The sequence below is a fragment of the Heterodontus francisci genome, chromosome 14, assembly GCF_036365525.1.
Source record: "Heterodontus francisci isolate sHetFra1 chromosome 14, sHetFra1.hap1, whole genome shotgun sequence".
In the NCBI taxonomy this organism is placed as follows: Eukaryota; Metazoa; Chordata; class Chondrichthyes; order Heterodontiformes; family Heterodontidae; genus Heterodontus; species Heterodontus francisci.
The window spans coordinates 66,149,943-66,171,038 of record NC_090384.1 but is presented as its reverse complement, the minus strand read 5'-3'; the positions used below and the strand labels follow the sequence as shown (position 1 = coordinate 66,171,038).

The following is a 21,096-nucleotide window of genomic DNA, read 5'->3' as shown; positions in this document are numbered from 1 at the left end:
CCCTCCTTCCTTCCCTCGCCCTTTCCTCCCTCCTTCCGTCCCTCGCCCTTTCCTCCCTCCTTCCGTCCCTCGCCCTTTCCTCCCTCCTTCCGTCCCTCGCCCTTTCCTCCCTCCTTCCGTCCCTCGCCCTTTCCTCCCTCCCTTGCCTCCCCTCTTCCATGCCACCAGCCCCCATGACATTCCTCTCCCCATGCAGTTTTCTCTTCCCTTCCCCTGCAAGCGGACCCATCCCCTCCCTGCCTCCCATGGTATTTGCCACCTCCTTCCCCTCAGCCCCCCACGTTTTCATTAAGAGCCCAGTAACTGAGGCTGTGGAGTAGAGAGATCCAGGGGCTGAAGCCCTGTAAGCAAGTCAGGCGAGAGGCTGGGGTGCAGCAAGAGTGGTGAGGGCTAGTAACCAAGGTTGAGGAGCAGTGTGAGCTGCTGCCCAGTAACCTGAGCCAGGGAGTGGTGAGATTCGGAGGCCAGTAACTGGTGCAAGGAATGGCGAAAGCCGGAGCTCAGTAACCAAGGCTGGGAAGCAGCGGGACTGGGGCACCAATAACCGAGGCTGGGGAGTGGCAGGGACTGGGGGGCAGCAATCACGGCGCATGTATTTGGCTCTGCCCACTAATTCAACCCACCGACCAGTCAGAACAAAGGACTAATAAACTGCATTACATTTTTGATGTTGGCTGAGGATCTTTCTAAGTTGGCAAAAAGGATGAATGCTTAATTAGTGATAGAGGTTCTTCACAATTTAAATTTTATACATAAAACATATTTCTTTTGCATAGCTTATGTCCAAAATTGAAAACAATTCAGAAATACTTAAGTACCTTTTTGAGAAACACAATTGGTAACTCCATTCTTCAGCTTTTATTTTCCCTTTAGTGAGTTAGAAAAAAAATCATTGGTAACAGGATCAGATTCGAGATCTGTCTTTTTGATATCAAAAGTGCCTCCATATTTTATCTTTTGATATACACTTTGATTTTTCCCATCTTTAACCAGTACTATGATTTCTTTAGTTGCTGGCTGAAAAGAATATCTTTCAGTTTCGCTAAATAATGACAGAGTTACCTCTAAGCCTGTTTGTAAAGGAGACACTGAGACTAGGATGCTTTGGTGAAGACTGCTTATTGCTTGCCACAGAACTTACTTCTCAACTCCTAGGGGCGGCGCAGTGGTTAGCACTGCAGCCTCACAGCTCCAGCGACCCGGGTTCAGTTCTGGGTACTGCCTGTGTGGAGTTTGCAAGTTCTCCCTGTGTCTGCGTGGGTTTCCGCCGGGTGCTCCGGTTTCCTCCCACAGCCAAAGACTTGCAGGTTGATAGGTAAATTGGCCATTATAAATTGTCCCTAGTATAGGTAGGTGGTAGGGGAATATAGGGACAGATGGGGATGTGGTAGGAATATGGGATTAGCGTAGGATTAGTATAAATGGGTGGTTGATGGTCGGCACAGACTCGGTGGGCCAAAGGGCCTGTTTCAGTGCTGTATCTCTAAATAAATAAATGAACACACTCCAGCCAGTGCTGGCTGGCTCTTTATATATACATCAGAGTACAATTATAATCAACACCAACACCTGTTCACCCCCTATTACTTTTAATTACTAGGTATTTAACATCCATCAACAGAACATATTGTACACGAACATATATAGGTATAAAAAAAGCCTGTTTTGCATGTAGTTGCCACTTCACAAGTTGTTGATGTCTCTGCTTATGTGTCCTTTTTTATAAGCAATACCCTATCAAGTTTAGTGTGATTGGCTAGATGCTTCAGATGTGTTTATGAATTTAGCTATTGGAAGAAATCGCCAGAGACATTAACCATAATTGTTGCAGCAGCAGGGTCCTGTTTACCTGACTCAACTCTGCTTTGGCCTGAAAGAAGTTGAGTGACTGAAGACTGGTATCTGAGAAGCTTTCTTGATGCCAGTAAACCTCATTAATTTTTGACAGATCTTTGACTGCAAGGAGCCTCTTACAGTGGGGTCAGTTTTGCATGATATCCTTTAGTCTTGTATCACAATTTGGCCTGCAAAAGATATAAGTGGCACAGTGGCGCAGTGGTTAGCACCGCAGTCACACAGCTCCAGCGACCCGGGTTCAATTCTGGGTACTGTCTGTGTGGAGTTTGCAAGTTCTCCCTGTGTCTGTGTGGGTTTTCTCCGGGTGCTCCGGTTTCCTCCCACAAGCCAAAAGACTTGCAGGTTGGTAGGTAAATTGGCCATTATAAATTGCCCCTAGTATAGGTAGGTGGTAGGGAAATATAGGGACAGGTGGGGATGTGATAGGAATATGGGATTAGTGTAGGGTGAGTATAAATGGGTGGTTGATGGTCGGCACAGACTCAGTGGGCCGAAGGGCCTGTTTCAGTGCTGTATCACTGAACTAAATAACCAAGGCCAGTAGTCCAAGATATTCAATGAATCACTGCCTTGCCAAACATTTGATGAACAGAGGCGAGAGGAATGCTCATGAATATTTAATTTCATTTTCCTCATAGACACATGTTCCAAATTACAAGAGTTACTGAAGTCGTCTGATGTTTATTATATTTAAATAGATTTCAAGCCTTGCTATTGCTTCTGTTTAATTCTGCTTAACAAACCCATTGCATAGTTTGTAGCTTGTGATGTAAGGAATTTCAGTCACAGATCAGTGGTGCTAATCCATATCATTTTGATAGTATACCTTGTTGATTATTCATCTGAATATTCATATTGACCTCCACAGTTAAGTTATATTTTATAAAAAGAAAATTAGGAGGCCTATAACTTCATTATCAGCATAAATGCATAATATATGCATATAGTGTTCAGATTTGTTTTTAAAGGTTGAATAGAATGGCCAGAATATAAAGGGTATGAATTCTTAAAATAAAGCTCTTGAAAATTGATGATGTATTTAACTGGAGAGCCTGTTTCCTGTGTTCCTGATGAATATAGATAGCCAGTCTGTTTTCTACTGAAAACTACAGAAGAACAGACAGTTTGAATAGCCAGACCTCTCACCTTCCCATGACAGCAATGCTAAATCTTTCAAATATCTTTTTTAAATCCCGTATGATTTCGAAATTATAATGTTGTTTGACTTCTACAGTCTGCTTTTTGTCACTTCAAAGCAATTGAAGTATGCTCTTTGTCACCTTCTTCCAGTGGTGGTGCCAGCTTCTGTGTCAGAAGCTTGCAGATTCAATCTGTATTCCAAAATCTAAAAGATAATCTCGGCTGACACTTGAGTTCTGTATTGAGCAAATGCTGTCTTTCTCCTGAGATATTAAACTGATGTTCCATCTGTCTCTTAGGTGGGATGGAAAAATTCCCATTGCACTATCGGAAGAAGAGCAGTGAGTTTGCCCCCACCCCAACCACCATGTATATTGCCTAACATTTATCCTTCAACTGATGCTACTAAAATAAAGATTAACTAGCCATGCATCTCCATGCTGTTTGTGGGACCTTCTGTGCACAAATTGGCTGTTGCTTCTATCTACATAACAACAGTGACTATACTTGAAAAGTAATTCTTTGGTTGTGAAGTGCTTTGGGACATCCTGAGGATCTTCTAGGCTATATAAATGAAAGTTTCAGCTTTACTATATATTTGAGTACGCAGAAAAAGAGGAATTGGGGCCAGCTGAGCTCAAGCAGTGTCCAGATATATTATTGCATTCTTGCACTATTCTACTGAATGGTTAGCAGGCAAAATAAAATTAGCAGCACTTTCTTGAATCTTGATTTTTTTTGTCTTAACTAGTTGTTCAAGACATATAGGCCCCAAAATTCCGAGGTTAGGAAGGGTCCAAGTCAAGAATTTGGGCCATGTCCAATTTTTGTTTTGGGTGTCTGCCACAGAAGCAACCCAACACACATTCAGTTCAGTTTCATGCAACAAAGCATTAAAATGACATCTCCTTTCCTAAATTCCAGAACTTCTACCTTTCCATTTCCCCTTCTGAAGTTCTGTCACCTTTAAAGGGCGCAGTTTGTCAGGAGCTGCTTAGCAAAATCAAAGTACTTTTTTAAAGGAAAACTGCTGAAGTGAGATTGCATGTGGAAACCTTTGGTCTTATTATGAGTTTGACTGCAAGTTTTGGAAAAAATTAATTCACCTGGGAAGCATTCATTTACATTCTGCAATGTCCATGGAGAGTATTATATTTAAAAACAATTATGGAGCTGGTATCTGCAAGCTCCAAAACAGGCTTCCTAATGGAAATCCCACTTTACATCATTTCTCTAGCAGAGGAGGAGCAGCCATATTAATTGGGGAGGATGAGAGGAAAGCCAGGCCCTCCTGGCACTATCCATCCTACAGGATGTATTAATCCAGACATACTTTTGGCGACCTTTCATAACATCTCTGTCTCAGAAGGCTACGCTGTACTCATGAAGTTTTAAAGGAACTCTGCCATTGCTTCAATTAGGTCTGCAACCAATCCACAACACACACCAAGGTCCACAACACACCATGGCAGAGAACAGATGTGACCAGAGCTCTTGTATGCCATAAATTCATTCCAGGGAACTACAGGGTACTGTTGCCAAATTAACCAGTTTTCTGAATATTCCTCTGTAAGGCAACTCATCAATATTTTCTTGTGCTGGGTCAGCTCATTTTCTACAATTTTACAATAGTATCAAACAGATGACCTAGGACCACAATATTTCTCAGAACTGCCAGATTTCTTAGGAATGTGGGTGCTAATTATGGCACTCTTGTGTCGTTGTGTTCTGCCAATGTTAAACCCCTTATATGTACTGCAAAGGCTCCCACTCCATAAATGTTCTTTGTGGAAAATAGCTTCTATGTGATTTTCTCAGAGCTGTTATGATGTTTTACTTTGTCAGTCTAGTTTCTCACATAGAATTACATAGAATATACGGCACCAAAACAGGCCCATTCGGCCCTACCAGTCCATGCTGGTTTTTATGCTCCACTTGAGCCTCCTCCCATGCTTGCTCATCTAACCCTATCAGCATAACCCTCGATTTCCTTCTCCCTCACATGCCCTTATATGCATCTGTACTATTCACCTCAACTACTCCCTGTGGTGACCAGTTCTATTTTCTCACCCCTCTCTGGTAAAGAAGTTTCTAATTTGATTTCCTAGTGACTAATATTGATGGCCTCTAGCTTTGCTGCTCCCCATAAATGGAAACACTCTCTACTCTATCAAAACCTTTCATAATTTAAGAAACCTCAATGAGGTCACCCCTCAGCCTTCTCCTCTTTTAAAGAGAAAAGAGACTCAGCCTGTATAACCTTTTCTGATAGGTGTACTCTTGCAGTTCTGGTATCATCCTTGTAAATCTTTTTTGCACCCTCTCCAGGGCCTCTATATCCTTTTATGATACAGCAACCAGAGCCGTCCGCAGTACTCCCAAATATGGTTCAATACAAGTTTAGCATAACTTCTCTAATTATAAATTCTATCTCGTTAGAAATCAACCCTCATTCTTGATTTGCTTTTGTTACGGCCTTATTGACCTGCTATGCAACTTCTCGTGATTGGTGTTTTGTACTCTCCTTTGCTCCTTTTCAAGTACTATGAGACCTCCTTATTTTTCTTGCCAAAATGTAATACCTCACACTTAACTGTGTTAATATTTATGTGCCAATCATATACCTATTGTTACGGCCACGTGGTGAGGGCTGTTGTTGGTTCCCGCTGTCCAACTGCCACCTGATCGCGCAAGTGTTTTTTGCGATTAGGGTTTAACCCCTTTGTGTTTTATTTGTCAAGTAAACAGATAGCAACAGGTTTTCTTGTAAGTTTAAAACAGAAGGTCAATTATTTGTGATTATATTAATTATCCTGAAATTGTTGCAACCACATTCGCTTGCATGCATATGCGCGTGCACCCACACACATGAAGGGACAGAGAGATAGGAAAAGGGGTAAGTGGTTTTCAGGTGAGGTAGGGTTGCTGGGTTCACGGTAAACATGTTGAATTCTCTAGGAAGTCACGTTCTCGTTGATTGCAGGCCTGAAGTGGCAACACAGGTAGACAGGGTGGTGAAGAAGGCGTATGGCATGCTTGCCTTCATCGGCCGAAGCATTGAGTACAAGAGTTAGGACGTCATGTTACAATTGTACATAATGTTGGTTAGGCCGCATTCGGAGTATTGTGTGCAGTTCTGGTCGCCGCACTACAGGAAAGATGTGATTAAGCTAGAGAGGGTGCAGAAAAGATTCACAAGGATGGTGCCTTGTTTGGAGGGCATGAGTTATAAAGAGAGTTTGGATAGGCTAGGTCTGTTTTCCCTGGAGCGAAGGAGGCTGAGAGGGGACATGATAGAGGTATATAAAATTATGAGAGGCATAGATAGGGTAGATAGTCAGAGTCTCTTTCCCATGGTAGGGGTGACTAAAACTAGAGGGCATAGATTTAAGGTGAGAGGGAGGAGGTTTAAAGGGGATCAAAGGGGTAAATTTTTCACACAAAGAATAGTGGGTATCTGGAATGAGCTGCCAGAGGAGGTGGTGGAGGCAGGAACAGTAGCAACATTTAAGAGGCATCTGGACAGGTACTAGAATGAGCAAGGCATAGAGGGATATGGAATTAATGCAGGCAGGTGGGATTAGAATAGATAGGCATTATAGTCGGCATGGACGCGGTGGGCCGAAGGGCCTGTTTCTATGCTGTACAACTCTGTGACTCTATAAGTGTTTGTAGATCTCTCTCTGGTTGAAAGTTCAGTTTGAAGACTGAGGATCACTTCCAAATTCATTGCTGCAGAAGTTGAAACAGCTGGGCACCTGCCTTCCTTCTGGCTTGCTGGATTTTTCTCCCAGCCCTTAGCTGGACAAGCTATTTGGTGATGCTTTCTGGGAGTGTGTCTTTCGCTCTCTCGCGCTCTCTCTGCCCTTTTAAGCCAGAAGTTTGTTGCATCTCATCCCTGCTGGGAGACAGGGATTTTCTTCCTTGTAGTGGCCGACAGTGGCCCAGGACGTGGCTACTTCACACCACCTTTGTTTCACAAGAATCCATTCGGTTCAGGATGGGAGTAATTGACACCTCTCAACCAGGTTTGGCATCCTTTGTTCTAAACTGACAGTATAGCAATGTTTGAATACACATGCGACCATCTTTTGCAGCATTGTCCATTTCCGTAAAAAAGCAAAGTCAATTTTTATAAACTCTTCAGTTTTAGTCCATAATTTTTCATCGTCGCACTTGTCATTAGTGACATTTTGCTGCAGGTTTAATGCAGACTTCCTCCCAATTTGGTGTCATCCGCAAATTTAGAAATTGTGTTTTTGATTTCAGAGACTAATTCATTAATGAAAATTGTGAACAACAGTTGTCCCAGCACTGATCCTTTTGGACCCACGTCCCACCTTGTGGCTTGTGCCACTCTGAGGGCTGGATTTTGTAGTCATGCCACTGGGAGCGGTGGTGGGCGCGGAATATGGTGGCTTTGTCGCACGTGACCCAGGCGGCTGCGCCACCACTGTTACGTGGTGGGTGACCACTTACCATAATGATGGCGCCCCCACCCCCCAAAAAAAATCAAGTGGCAGGGGCGGCATTGGTGACGCTGTGAATGGTGTCACCCGACGCAGGAGCAGGTGCTGGCGCCATCTTTAAAAGGCTGCCAGCCCTACAAGCAGTGTATCCAGATGCAGCATTGCCCCCTTCACCCCCATTTTTCAAGTAATGCAGAATTGCTCCCTTCCTCTCTCCCCCCCCCCCCCCCCCCCACCTTATCTATGCACACAACACAGAGCTGACCCCTTCCCCGTCTTGGTGGCACCAGCTTCTCATGGACGGGAAAGTGAAGGCATGTGAGTGTCGCACATTGAGCTCAACATTGGGAACGGATGGTAAGATCGCTGTGAATTACATTCAAATGGATGTAAAGAGGTACTTATATTTGATGTAGGTTCCGGTTACAGAGTGGCGGAGGTATTGCCACGGAGCTTTGCCGCCCTCGGGAAGATCAGAAGCTGCAATCTTGGCTTTGGGTTCCGTCGCGACCGCTGCCTCTCCAATTCTTTGCCCCCGCCCCCACCACGAAACCTGTTGTCAGGAGAACAAGATCCAGTCCTGAATAGCTAACCTTTACCCCTCCCTACTCTCTGCTTTCTGTCTTACAGACAGCTGGATACCCATTTTGCTGCTTGTCCTCTGACTCCAGATGCTGTGATCTTATTCAGTTGTCGATTATGTGGTACCTTATCAAAGGCCTTTTGGAAATCTAGATGTATTACATCTATTACGTTATCCTTGTCTACTCTGTCTCTTACCTCTTCAAAGAATTCAATGACGTTGGTCAAGCAAGACTTTCTCTTTTGTAATCAGTGCTGTCTTCATTATTATATGTTTGGTTTCTAGATGTTTTTCAATTTATTCCTTTAGTAGAAATTCAGTTTTTCCCACTACCCATTTTAAGCTGACTTGTCTGTTGTTCCCTGGACATGTCTTAACTCTATTTCAACAGTAGCGACAGGTGCCGGATTGCTGCTCAGTGAAGAGGGATACCCACTACTCCCATGGCTCATGATTCCACTTCATAGTACCACCGGTGCTGCTGACGGGTGCTACAATTGAGCACACATAAAGAAAAGGCTAAAATTTGAGCAACTGATTGGTATGCTCAAACAAAGCCTCTGGCGCTCCTTGCAGTATTCATCCAGCTCCATCTCTCTGCTTGTGGTGGCATGTTGTGCACTTCATAGCTTTGTAATCGGGAAATGACTAATCGTAGATGTCCAGAGGAACCAAGAGGGATTTATGATGACATTGCTGATAATGAAGATCCGGCCTGTAAAAAAAAAAACTGGAGACATCTGCAGTGACTAGTGCAGCTACGTAGATGAGAACCAAACCTATTCAAGACTCCTTCACAGATGCATAGAAGAATATTTTTTGCCAGTCTCAGCCCATCAAAGATCTCCCTTCTGTCACTACCTTCTCTCTGGTCTAAGTAAAATTTGCTCCTTGTAGCTACCCATAATATTGTTTCAACATCAACATATTACCTGTTCCTCACAATCAAATAATTTCAGTGATTTATTGCAACTGTTTACAAAAATATAACTTTTTTTTCCCCCCACTGTGCATACAACTTTTTCTCTGCACTCTGCTGATACATCTACATGGCACCTGAGGTGTCTGGGGTCTGAAATTTAGACTGCTGCTTCAAAATACTTTCAGCCTCTTCAAACAGAATTGATCGTTCAGTCAGCACCCCTGAGTCTGGGAATGGACCCAGGTCAGGACTGACCATTGTCATGGGCTCCTTGGTAGCTTGATCCTGAAGTTGAAGGCTTTTGCAGGGAGCTGATAGACTGCCCCTCCGCTGCCTTGAGGAAAGCCTTTTCAGCATCCACTTATACTGGAAATCAGGTTCTGGTTACCAGCGTTCAATAGCAGAATGGACCTAACAGAATCAGAAATTTCTTTCCTACTCTTCAACATTGGCTGTGTCCTGCACTTTGGCCTTGGACTCCCATTTGATGAACAATGTGCACTTTCTCAATAAATAAATTGGTATTTTGTTAATTCATAAGTTAATGGTTAAAGCCTGTTTGAAACATCTGAAGTCTGTTAGAAATTGTTGAGAAACATTTCAGTTCTAAAATATACACAGTGGTATTTATTTTTGATCGATTGCAGTGTTGCCTGATTGTGGGATATAAATTGTTGTTTTAACAGGTTTTACTTTTTTGTAGTTGGTTGCTTTTGATGTGGAAAGAATCAAAATTGAGGAGGGAATTCCACCAAAAATGTTAAAACACATACGAGAGCTTGCAGAACAGCTGTACAAGAATGTAAGTTTCTTTGCAAACTAAATTTATTTTTAGTTTTTTTTTACAATAATATACTTAACCATGCATTGTGAGAATGTAAGTAACAGTGCTAACCATTATGATGGTTGACCATGATAAATGTACCAAATCCTAAAGCATTATCATGGCTTCATTTTATTACATCTGAGAATACAAGCTAGTTAGAAATATTAATGACACTTGCAATAGGAAAAAACATGAACTCTCATAGGTTCACTACACAGTTAACATTAAACCTATCCTCTTGTTCTACTTGTCATTTGAAAAAAAACTGAATAAGATAAACCAGTTTTGATCTTAACATTTATTCTTGACTTTGCCAGCACAGTATGAAAGACTTTTCAGTGTGCAGTTACTGTGTGTCATTGGACCTCTTTAATATGAAATTATGTATATTTAGAATGATTGCAAGACAAACACTTGTTGTTCTGCACAGATTAGATCTTAGTACCGGCAGTAGATTGCAGTATGGTACTGACTTAAACTTAGTCCTGGAACCTGCAGTGTATATCTGAAAGAACAGTATTTGAGGAGAAATTGGGGGTAAGGACACTAGAAAAGTATTTTGAAATGCTGTTCTTTTACCATTGGAGGCCAATGTTCAAGTTCATCAAAAAAAAAAAGAATGACCTAAGATGCCAGTTCATTTCTCAAGCCTTGGCCAAAAATGACATCAGGCTAAATAAGACCTGGAAATTGAGTTGTCCCAACTGGAGCAGCAACATAAATTCAGCCTTTTTGCTGGATCTAAAAAAAAATTAACATGTCTGGGGAGGCAAGAGGCCCAAATATCTACTGATGCAGATTGGCTGCAAACTTCAATTTATAAAGGCTCACTTTGAAAATAGAGGTAAACCAGGTCTCATTCTGCCTTCCACCAACTCCCTGTCGGTGTTGGCAGCTAATTTACACATTCAAATACAGCAACATATGTTTTTTTATTTATATAGTGTCTTTAATGTAATAAAAAGTCCCAAGGCGCTTTACAGGGGCATTGTAAAACTAAGTGTGACACTTAGCCGCAAAAGGAGATATTCGGTCAGATGACCAGAAGCTTGGACAAAAAGGTAAATTTTTAAAGGAGGAAAGCAAGTTCGAGAGGTGTAGGGTAAGTATTCCAGAGATTTGGGCCTAGGCAACTGAAGGCGCAGCCACCAATAGTGGAGCGATTAAAATCAGGGATACACAAGAGGTCAGAATTCGAGGAGCGCAGATATCTTGGAGGGTTGTTGAGATGTACGAAATTACAGAGATAGGGAGAGGTGAGGCCATGGAGGGATTTGAAAACAAGGATGAAAATTTTAAAATCAAGATGTTGCTTGACCGGGAGCCATTGTAGGCCAGTGAGCACATAGGTGATAGGTGAACGGGACTTGTTGCGAGTAAAGACTTGGGCAGCAGAGTTTTAATGACTTCAAGTTTACCAAGAGTAGAATGTGGGACCCTGGCCATATATAGTTTGTGTAATCCTATCTGGATGACTAACTGGTGAGATCTATAATTTATAAGCATTTTTGGATATAATCTTTACAGTATGTTACCTCATTGGAGCAAGGCTTCAAAACATCTGCAGAATAGGTAGCAGTGGAATATTTTTTAAATGTCCAAAATTTACGGATACAATTCTGTGCTGTGATTCACAGCATAGGCCTGCCTGTACAAGGTCAGTGGTTACAGTCTAGCAAAGGAGATAAGTGACTGAAAAACACCATGGTAGTTGCTGCAGGGTGGTCAGCTCTTTAAAGGTGCAGTATAAACATTACAAGAAAAACATGTCTGGTAACATAACAGCTAGCAACGAAAGACTGTTTAATTGATTTCATAAGCATAAGTGGCCACAACCAGATGTTCAGAATTAAGGGCACAACAACCAGTGTTCTGTGAACCATAGCTAGGGGGCCCTATTCATGATGCCATCCCAATTCCCTAGACAAGAAGACGACAATGTGTCTTCCCTGCCCTCGTGTCTTATCTCTTTGGAGGCTGAGCCACTGATTGGGAGTACATTATGGCTACACTGTATCATCCAAGAAGCAACAGAGCCATGGTTATTAATCAAGGCAGACTAAGAACTCAATTCTTACATTAGTTATAGTGCAATCAGATATCAAATCCACAAAGACTGCTGTCCAACCTATTTGAAATAGTCGATGGAAGATGTTTGCTGCCTTGAAGTAAGATCAGGGCAACTTAAATGTATATAGAATTCCAAAATCTGTTACTATCTGTAAAGCTTGATAGATTCAGATCCATAGATCTTGCTCTTGCGGGATGAATGTAACTGCTGTAGCTCCATTTCCCTAATAGTAGGTTCAATGAGGAAGTCCAGATTCAGGAAAGGAATTTATAAAATGAGTCGTGATTATTAAATATTGAGAAAAGGGATGAAGGAATTAATATAACCACTTCAATATCACTCCATCAGACAAATTCCCTCCATAATCCCTTCTTCCTGTTTGCAGAGTTTAAAGAATAAATCCAGAATGGTTTGTTGTACTCTATAAAAGGAATATTGGTTCTTATTTCCTACCGCAAAGCATTGTGTAGTGAGGTGTAGATATAACTCACTGGAGAACTAGCAGCAAAAAAAACTGATGATTGTAAATATGACTGTTGCAGATTTCTGCTCCAATGTCAAGAGAGGAGAGTTATACCAGCAATACAGTGTTCTGTCCTTCTATATTATTAGTGGAAAAAAATCAGTTATTTTATTTTATATAAGATAATTTTATGAAAGATGTTTCCATATGCAAAATCTAATTATTTAGAATGTTTAATCAGTTGCAATTTTTGTAAGAGCTATACATTTGGTTGGTTGCTATAAATTTCAAGCAATTCTTTTGAAAGAATACATTGACAGTTGTCACACATATTTAACACATCTTCAGTCCTTGTTACAAACTCCATTTGTAAGCTGAACCAGACTGTTCCCAACCTTGGTGTTGTATTTGACACTGAGATAAGCCAGAGTCGTAGAGTCTTTTACAGCACAGAAGGTGACCATTCAGCTAATCTAGTCTGTGCCGGCTCTCTATGGAGCTCTGCTGTCAGCCCCACTCCCCGGCTCGATCCCTGTAGCATTGCAAGTCTTTTTCTCTCAGATGTCCTTCCAACTTCCTCTTGAAGTCATTGATTGTCTCTGCTTCCACCACCTATGCGGGTAGAGTGTTCCAGGTCATTGCTACCTGCTGCATAAAAAAAGAGCTTCCTCATATTCCCCCTGCATCTTTTGTCCAAAACTTTCAATCTGTGTCCCCTTGTCCTTGTGCCATTTGTTAATAGGAACAGTTTTTCCTTGTCTAACTTACCTATGCCTGTCATAATCTTGTACATCTCTATTAAATATCCCCTCAATCTCCTTTGTTCTAAGGAGAACAAACCCAGCTTTTCCAACATAACCTTGTAACTAAAATCCTTCATCCCTGGAACCATTCTGATAAATCTCCTCTGCACCCTTTCAAGGACCCTCACATCCTTCCTGAAGTGTGGTGTCCGACCATATGTCTGCTGTATTACCAGGCCCTCCTACTTTCACCTCCATAACATCGCCCAAATCTGCACCAGCCTCAGATCGTCTACTGAAACACTCATCCAAGCCTTTGGTATCCCCTAAATTTGACTATTCCAATGCTTTTCTGGCCGGTCTCTCATCTTCCACCCTACGTCAACGTGAGCTAATCCAAAAGTGTGTTGCCTGAATCCTCCTAACTTGCACCAAGTCCCATTCATGCATCACCCCTGTGCTTGCTGACTTACATTGGCTTCTAGTCTGGTAAAGCCTCAATTTAAAAATTCACCTCCTTGTTTTCAAATCCCTTGATGGCCTCACCACTCTACCTCTTTAGCCTCCTCTAATCCTACAAACCTTTGAGATCTCTACTCTCTTCCAATTCTGGTCTCTTGTGCATTCTCGATTTTAATCACTCCAGCATTGGCACCCTTGCCTTCAGCTGCCTAGGCCCTAAGCTCAGGAATTCCATCCCTAAGCACTCCTGTGAAGCGCCTTGGGACATTTCACTACATTAAAAACAGTTTGTTTCTTTTGATTTATTTATAACAATCACTGAAATTAGTGCCAAGTAAATTCACGAGGTTGCAATTTTTCTTCCTCATCTGAAGCTGGATTAGCTTGAAGCTCTGTAGGCTTGTCTAAAGTGTAAGTGGTTGTTTGACATTACTTGAATTTTTGTGCAGTACAAATAATTGTAGTACAAATACCTTTCCTCCTGATGGAAACAAACATTTAGATCTGTTAGTACAGACTAAGTTTCATGTTTGTTTCATTACTACTTTAAATGTATATTTTTTTTCGTTCTCTGTCCTATCAATGCATGCATATTTACTTGATTCATCTTTAGTAGATCCCATTGTTGCCTCCTACAGCAGGGGTACTGGAACTGTCTGAATCATAAACTTCTCTCTGTCTGCCATCAGGCTCACCCTGCCAAGAGGAAGTGCTTTTTTTTCAAGGTCAAACAGTGCACCAGTTAACCATAATGAGAATTTGCACAGCCTAGACCTGAATTAGAAAAAAGCTCAATCGAACACCAAGGCTGGAATTTAAAATTGCTGTTTGGTGACCCAGTAAACAAAACGACAGTCATTTTAGTGGGCAGTCTCGACATCTTTTTAAGGAAGACAATACATTCCTTTTGTATCAAAACACTTTGAGTTCTTGGTCAATTATTTAAATGGTAGACTGTGTGAATTGGAACCTTTGTTTTTCAGGTACATTGTGTGTTCAAATTTATTTTTCTCAGTGGAAAACAATATAAGTGAGGCAGTAATTGTATTCAAAAGAAGTTAAGTTTTAAGGTTGAATGACTTAAAATCTGAGCTACTTTTTAATGTTTGGCTATTCAACCTTGACATAAAATACAGTATTGCTGCCTTCCCCTCGGGGACAGAGGAAACTGTTTTAAGTTGGTGTCCTAAAGAAATTTGTAGCTCAGTGCCCTCTTTGTCACATAATCTACTCCCAATCCATAGAAGGTCTTCTGAACAATTGGTAACAATCGTTTTCAAGGAAAGTTTTTATTTTGCTATTTCTAGTTTTAACCTTGCTGCAAGTCATGAAAAATTGCAGGTTATAGTTCAAAAAATAATCCCTTAATATCCTTTGGGAAGATTTTAGCTTTTTGAAACATTTGTGAAACAATGCTTTCACATAGTGGCATTTTTGTGTTACGAATAATTGCTCTTCAGTATTAGCCTACTGAGGCTTACTTAGCTGACTCAGTTCCAGTTGATTTATTCTTGGTGTCCTGTTAATATCACTTTTGAAATTAAAATTTTCATAGACCTGCCCTAGTACCGGATACTGGCAATCCTGCTTATGCTGTCTTCAGAAATTGCAGATGTAGCAAAAAAGGTTGAAATAACTCTTATGGTCAGTACAGTCATGCAGTGAACATAGGAAATAGAAGCAGGAGTAGGCCATTTGGCCCTTCAAGCCTGCTCCGCCATTCAACAAGATCATGGTTGATCTTCTACCTCAACTCCATTTTCTTGTGCTGTTCCCATATCCCTTAATTTCCTTTGTACCCAAGAATTTCTATCAACCTCTGTCTTGATTATACTCAATGACTGAGCAGCCACTATATCTCCTGAAAACTTGAATGTACAACACTCTCGTCCTCCATCCAGGTAATTAATATATGTGATGAAAAGCTGTGGCCCAAGAACAGATTGCTGAGGAATACCATTGGCCAACTCCCAACCAATTACTGATCCATGTTACAAGGTTACCTCCAATTCTGTATGCTTTCATTTTTGTTAATCTCTTTATTAAATAACTTCTAGATGTCCATAAACACAGCATCCAGAGGCACTCTCCTAGCCATCATGCTAGCAACTTCTTCAAAACCTTCACAAATCTATGCTGACTGTCTTTCATCAAATGACTGCCAACGGTGGCAGCATTCCAAAGAGCTGCTTGATGAAGACAGTAATGCCTTGATGAAAATTAGCAAACTACTCACTGCATGTAGAAACCTTCCAAACAGCTTCGTGAAACCCTCTGTGTTGGCCCAAAAGTTATCTATTTAAAAAAATAAATGTTCTTCACTCTTCCTGGTGGGGGCCTGCATTACTACAAGAGGATATATTCCGCTACTTAATTTCACTTGGTGATCTCCTGTATACTGAACCATAGATGCATTTCATAATAATTGAAACTTATTTATCTGTTTTTCCATTTGAAATATTTTATAGGAAAATCCAAATCCACATATGGCTTTTCAGAAAGTGCCTAAACCAACTGAAGGCTCACATATGAGAGTGCATGTACTTCCATTCCCCAAGATAAATGAAGATAAAGTGCAGGCTCTTCTCCAAGAAGGTCTCTCCAAACACCTGAATTCACCTCCTGCAGTTCGGGTTGAGAAAAAGTGTATTGTGCCTGCTGGCCCACCAGTTGGTGCGTATCAATATTTTGTCTTAAGCACAGCCTTGAACTTGTGGTAGCATATTTACTCATGATAAAACTGATTGTGTGCATGAGCACTTTGGAAACCAAATTGTCAAGATGTAAAAGAATTCTGTAGGATGTGGTCTGTGTTTTCCTTTATACTATTTACTTTGCTTCTGTTCTTTGTTTAATACATATGTTTATAGATGATTTAAGGCAGTTATTGTGTCTTTTATGAATAGTAACTGGTACTGTTTCTGTGGGCTGTGTAAGAGTGCTCCCTATGCTTTTGGTACCTGTAATTTTTAAAACAGAAAAGTAGTAAAATCATACATTTCTAAGTATAAGCCATTAATATTTATTTAAAGGTATATAATTCCTTTTTTTCTCTTCCACTACCTCCTCTTCCTAACTGCGCACCGCCCCCGACCCCTCCAAAGAAAACATTGCAGTCGGTATGGTTACAGTGTTGGAGAATTAAACAGATCTCTGTCTGCATTCATTGTTCTTACCAAGCACTCCCAGGTCAGGTAAAGCACAGGCTAAATGCAGTTCAGAGCTTTCCCTGGGCTCTCAACAATGTCTGAAACCACCCCTTCGGACTATTGTTATATTTCTAATTTCTGCATTGCAATTATCAATCTCTGACATTATTCAGTGAGCCCCATATTGTGGTCAGTTTTTGTTCCTTGTGAACTTCTGTATTTTTGGATGTTACTGCCAAAACTAACACTGGCATTTTCTATTTCATGTGTCGAGATTGTATTCAAGCCCAGGTCCTAGAAATTCAAGAGTCACATTGTTTGTTTTCATTTTGTATGGATTTTTTTTGTAGTTTGTTTATTCCCACATTGCATTTCACAAACTAAGAAAATGCCCTTCCTTATGTCTGACAGTCTGGCTAATGTCAGATCCACTGTTGCTTTGGCACCAGGTGATGCAGAGCAGCTTCTTATTTTGGTGGTGGGTGGAGGTTTCCTCCTTCCTTTTGCTGTGAACTTGATCTTCGTCTGCACTGTATCATATAACTTAACTGAGAATGACAGGTGGTCATCCAGAGAAGACCTAGATTCATATGTTAATGGAAGCTAGGATTCAAATCCAATTTTCCTAGTCTAAGGCACATTAGAGTGATTCAGTTCATTCTGTGTTCTCTTTGGACAATGTTCTAACCAGCTATGCCTTCTGGTCCACTATTCTAAAGTTCTAACATCTCCATTTAAGCTATCCCATTTCTTAAATGTTAACTAGTCCATAAATGAATATTTTGGGATGTGTGCCTTTCATGCTCCTGTGCATATTTTTTTTTAGCTAGACATTCAAATTTTGCTTAAAATATCACTAACCTATGATAGGCTAGGCAAGGAAACTTTACCGACATGGAACTTCACATTTAACAAATCAGTATAAAGTCTCTGCAATTAATGATCCAGTAGTAAAAATGTGAGAACACATGGTTTGGAAACGTGTCATTTCTGAGAACGTTGGTGACGTCTTTTATCTGGGGACCAGTTACGTTGTGTTTGGACTTGAAAGGAAATTTGAACTGACTTTATTTAGTTGCACATAGGGTGCATTTTTAGATTTGATGAGTATTAAGAACATAAAATCAGACTGCTTAAGCCATTCAGGCTATCTTGTTGTCCAGCTTTTATTTCAGGATTTCATCTAACCATTTTTTTCTCACCCAAATTAATATCAGTCTAATCTTTACTCAATCTGTTATGTACCCAATTTCTTTGTTAAGCTTCCACTGAGATTAAGACATATTTGTACATATTTAGGCAGTTTGTACTTTGAGGCAACAACTTCAAGTGTGAAGAAGTTATTCCTTTAAGTTAAATTTATCTTGTATCTTTACAGTTATGTCGTCTTTTATGTCTATCCTGATTTTGTATAACATATCTCTCTGCATCCACTTAGTTATTTTTGCCTTTTGTTATTTGAAAAAAACTTGAATCATGTACACATAATTGTTTTTGCAGTGAGAATAGGTTTAGCTATTTTAACCTCTACTCGGATATAAAACCTTTTTAAGCTTTGAATTTTTTCAACCACCTCTATATCTTTCTGTAAATTCAAGATAACATATGGACACAGCACATCTTGTGTGATCTCACTAATATTCGAGAATCTGTTGATGCCATTTTAACTTGGAGTTCTGGTCTGTGAACATAGTTTTGTACCCCAACTTATTTATTTTTATTATGGAAGAGATGTTACTTATTAAGTTTTATTTCCTTCTAAAAGATTTCTTGGAATTAGAAAACATGAAATAAACAACGGTCGGAATTTTACCTTGAGGCGGAGGGCTCGCCCACTGGCAAAAAGGTCAGGTGAGCCCGCCTCCGCCGGGTCTGGAGACCATGAAGTGATTTTGCTTGGCCCAGGTCCCTAATTGGAAGAGGTTGGGTTTATGTGCCTCTGAGGCAGGAAGTCCTGGCAGCTCCTCAGTCTCAGCAGCTCCACCAGGAGCAGTGGCCACCTCTGGGACTGCACCCAACCACGCAAGATGGAAGAGGCCTTGGAATCAAGACAATTGTCCCTAATGAGGTCCCACACAATCGGCTGGGTCCCAGCAAGGAGGGTGGGGATCGCTCAAGAGGGTAGGGGGTGGTGTTGCAGCAGGGGCAGCTTGTGCCTTGGGTGGGGTGGGGTGCCCTTAGTGTGGCACAGGGTGCCCAAACAGGAGGCTCCACCCTGCCCCTCACCCCAAGCTCTCAAGGAGGTCACCAGGTTTAACTGGCTGGTCTCCCCAGGTGGCGAAGTGGCCGTCTGCTGCTGGTAATATACCAAGGGGGGTGACAAAGGGCCCCCCCACCCTGGCCAGTTAAGACCCTTAATTGGCCTAGGGGGGTTGTGGGTGGGCTGTTGGTCACCTCGCCTGCCAGTAAAATTACAGCAGGGTGGGTAGGTGTTGGGAATGACACCCCTCCACCTCCCGCTCAATTTTATCCCCTCCTGCCTGCTTCCGGGGGATGGGGTAAAATTTTGGCTAACAATTCATTTAAGATTTCTCTGCATCTGCGTGTAATTACTTCAGCAGCAACTAATGTACTTCAGGATTTGATAATATATATTCAATTAAAAATGAGCTACAAATGCTTACACATTGTTTTGATAAAATGTTTATAATGTGAGTAACTAACAATTTTCACGTGAACAGTGCAGGTGGAATGCCCTGGTGCATACTTCAAACCAACATAATAAAATGAGAATATTGATATTTATCACCAATAATTTGTAAATTATGGTTGAGAAAAACAATCAGTGCACTTAAGAGAACTCTTGGTCATTTTCATTTAACTTTAAAATAAAAGGTCCATTTCACTTCACCTTTCGACATGAGACGACAAGCTGCAGGGTGTGGAGCAGTTTGCAAGATCGATATTCTACTGTGAACTGTGACTCACACTCATGAGAGTTCTGCACGTGCATGCTTAGAAACATACATAGATAGCAAAGAAAGAGGGGTTGGTAGGTTCAATTTTCTTATATGTAGCATTAAAAAGGCTCAATACTAAGTTTGTAAAGTGCCTTGGACATGTAATTGACTGAACATTTTTAAAAATTCTGGTCATGGTGGCCAGAAGTTATCCTCCACCTCGAGACCTTTCCTGGAAATTAGTGCGCTCAGAAGTCAGATTGGAATCTGACTCGGAAGTTATATTGCCACCTTCATATCACATCATCAATATGAAAGTATTGGTTTAACTGCCTAAATTAATGTAAATCAGGTAAACCAATATCTAAACTTTATTTCACTGTTTTAAATTTATAGTGTCAATAATGGATAGAATGGGATCCATTTTTAACAGTGCACGCAGACTGGAGGTGGTTCGAAACTGCATCTCTTACATATTTGAAAATAAAGTACTGGAGACTGAGAAGGTAAGTTTGTTACAATTGGAATTAATGAATGGTAATATTGGTACATAACACTTTAACTATGGTTTCTAAACTTTCAACAATAATCCTGTAACTCTGTTGAAGCTCATTCTTATTATCCAGCCTTTGTATTTGCCAGGTTGAATGTCCTACTACTTAATCTTGGTTTTATTGGAATATGTTATAGCCCATTTCAATAAAGTACAAATAGAAACATTGTGCATTATTTCATTTTTGCATAGTAAATGTAGAAATGATGAAACAGAGTTAATCACTTGGAGCAGCTCTCCCTTAACATAGCTTTCATCCTGTATCCATATGTGGCCTCCTTATTTCTTCCCACATTAACATTTGTATTGGTCTTGTTTGAGTTGATCCTACTTATGGAAGAAAACATTTCCATCTTTTCAGCATGTAGGCTGAAGTATCGTGTATCAAGTTCAATTTTACACCAGGTCCAGACTGAATGAATGAACCAATTGCAGAAAGAGTTTTCCCTGAACTAATCTCTATTGTAGCTTCCAGTGTCTTGCACCAAGCACTATTTTGTATTAATATGCACTTTTTTTTCACAGAAAGGGCCACTTTCTTTTGTTGTCAAGCCAAAAATATCTCATTCCTTAAGATCCCAACAAATAATTATTTTGGAAGTATGAAGAGTTGTTTCAGCTTTAATCCAAAGGCATTTGCTTTCCTTCTTGTTATATTTTGAGTAAACAACATCCAGCCGTGAAGAGAACATGACTTCCAGCCCCCTCCAGTAACTTGAGCATATAATCTAGGCTGAGAATTCTGTGTTGCTTATTTAGGTGGTTGTCAAAAAAGGATCACTACCCAGCAGGGAGCACAATAAAAGTCAAGGATGAGAAAAAGAGATTTAGCCCATCAAAGTTCATGCCCTTTGTACCCAAATGCTTCCATCTACCAGCATCATGCCTACCAATGGCTGTGTTGGTTGTGCATTGCTGTTAACACTAAATTGTTAACTGAGCTGAGCTGGTAGCATTC

General features: G+C 40.8%; 1 protein-coding gene across 2 annotated transcripts in view; it reads left to right on the top strand.

Moving 5' to 3' along the window:
• sbf2 (SET binding factor 2) overlaps positions 1-21,096 on the top strand; it is a 743,327-nt gene that overhangs the window by 428,985 nt on the left and 293,246 nt on the right. For both annotated transcript variants that reach the window (XM_068046388.1, XM_068046387.1), the window contains exons 13-15: positions 9,675-9,773; positions 16,005-16,209; positions 19,982-20,091. In XM_068046388.1, the coding sequence (XP_067902489.1) occupies positions 9,675-9,773; positions 16,005-16,209; positions 19,982-20,091 (414 nt within the window). The remainder of the gene's footprint in view (positions 1-9,674; positions 9,774-16,004; positions 16,210-19,981; positions 20,092-21,096) is intronic.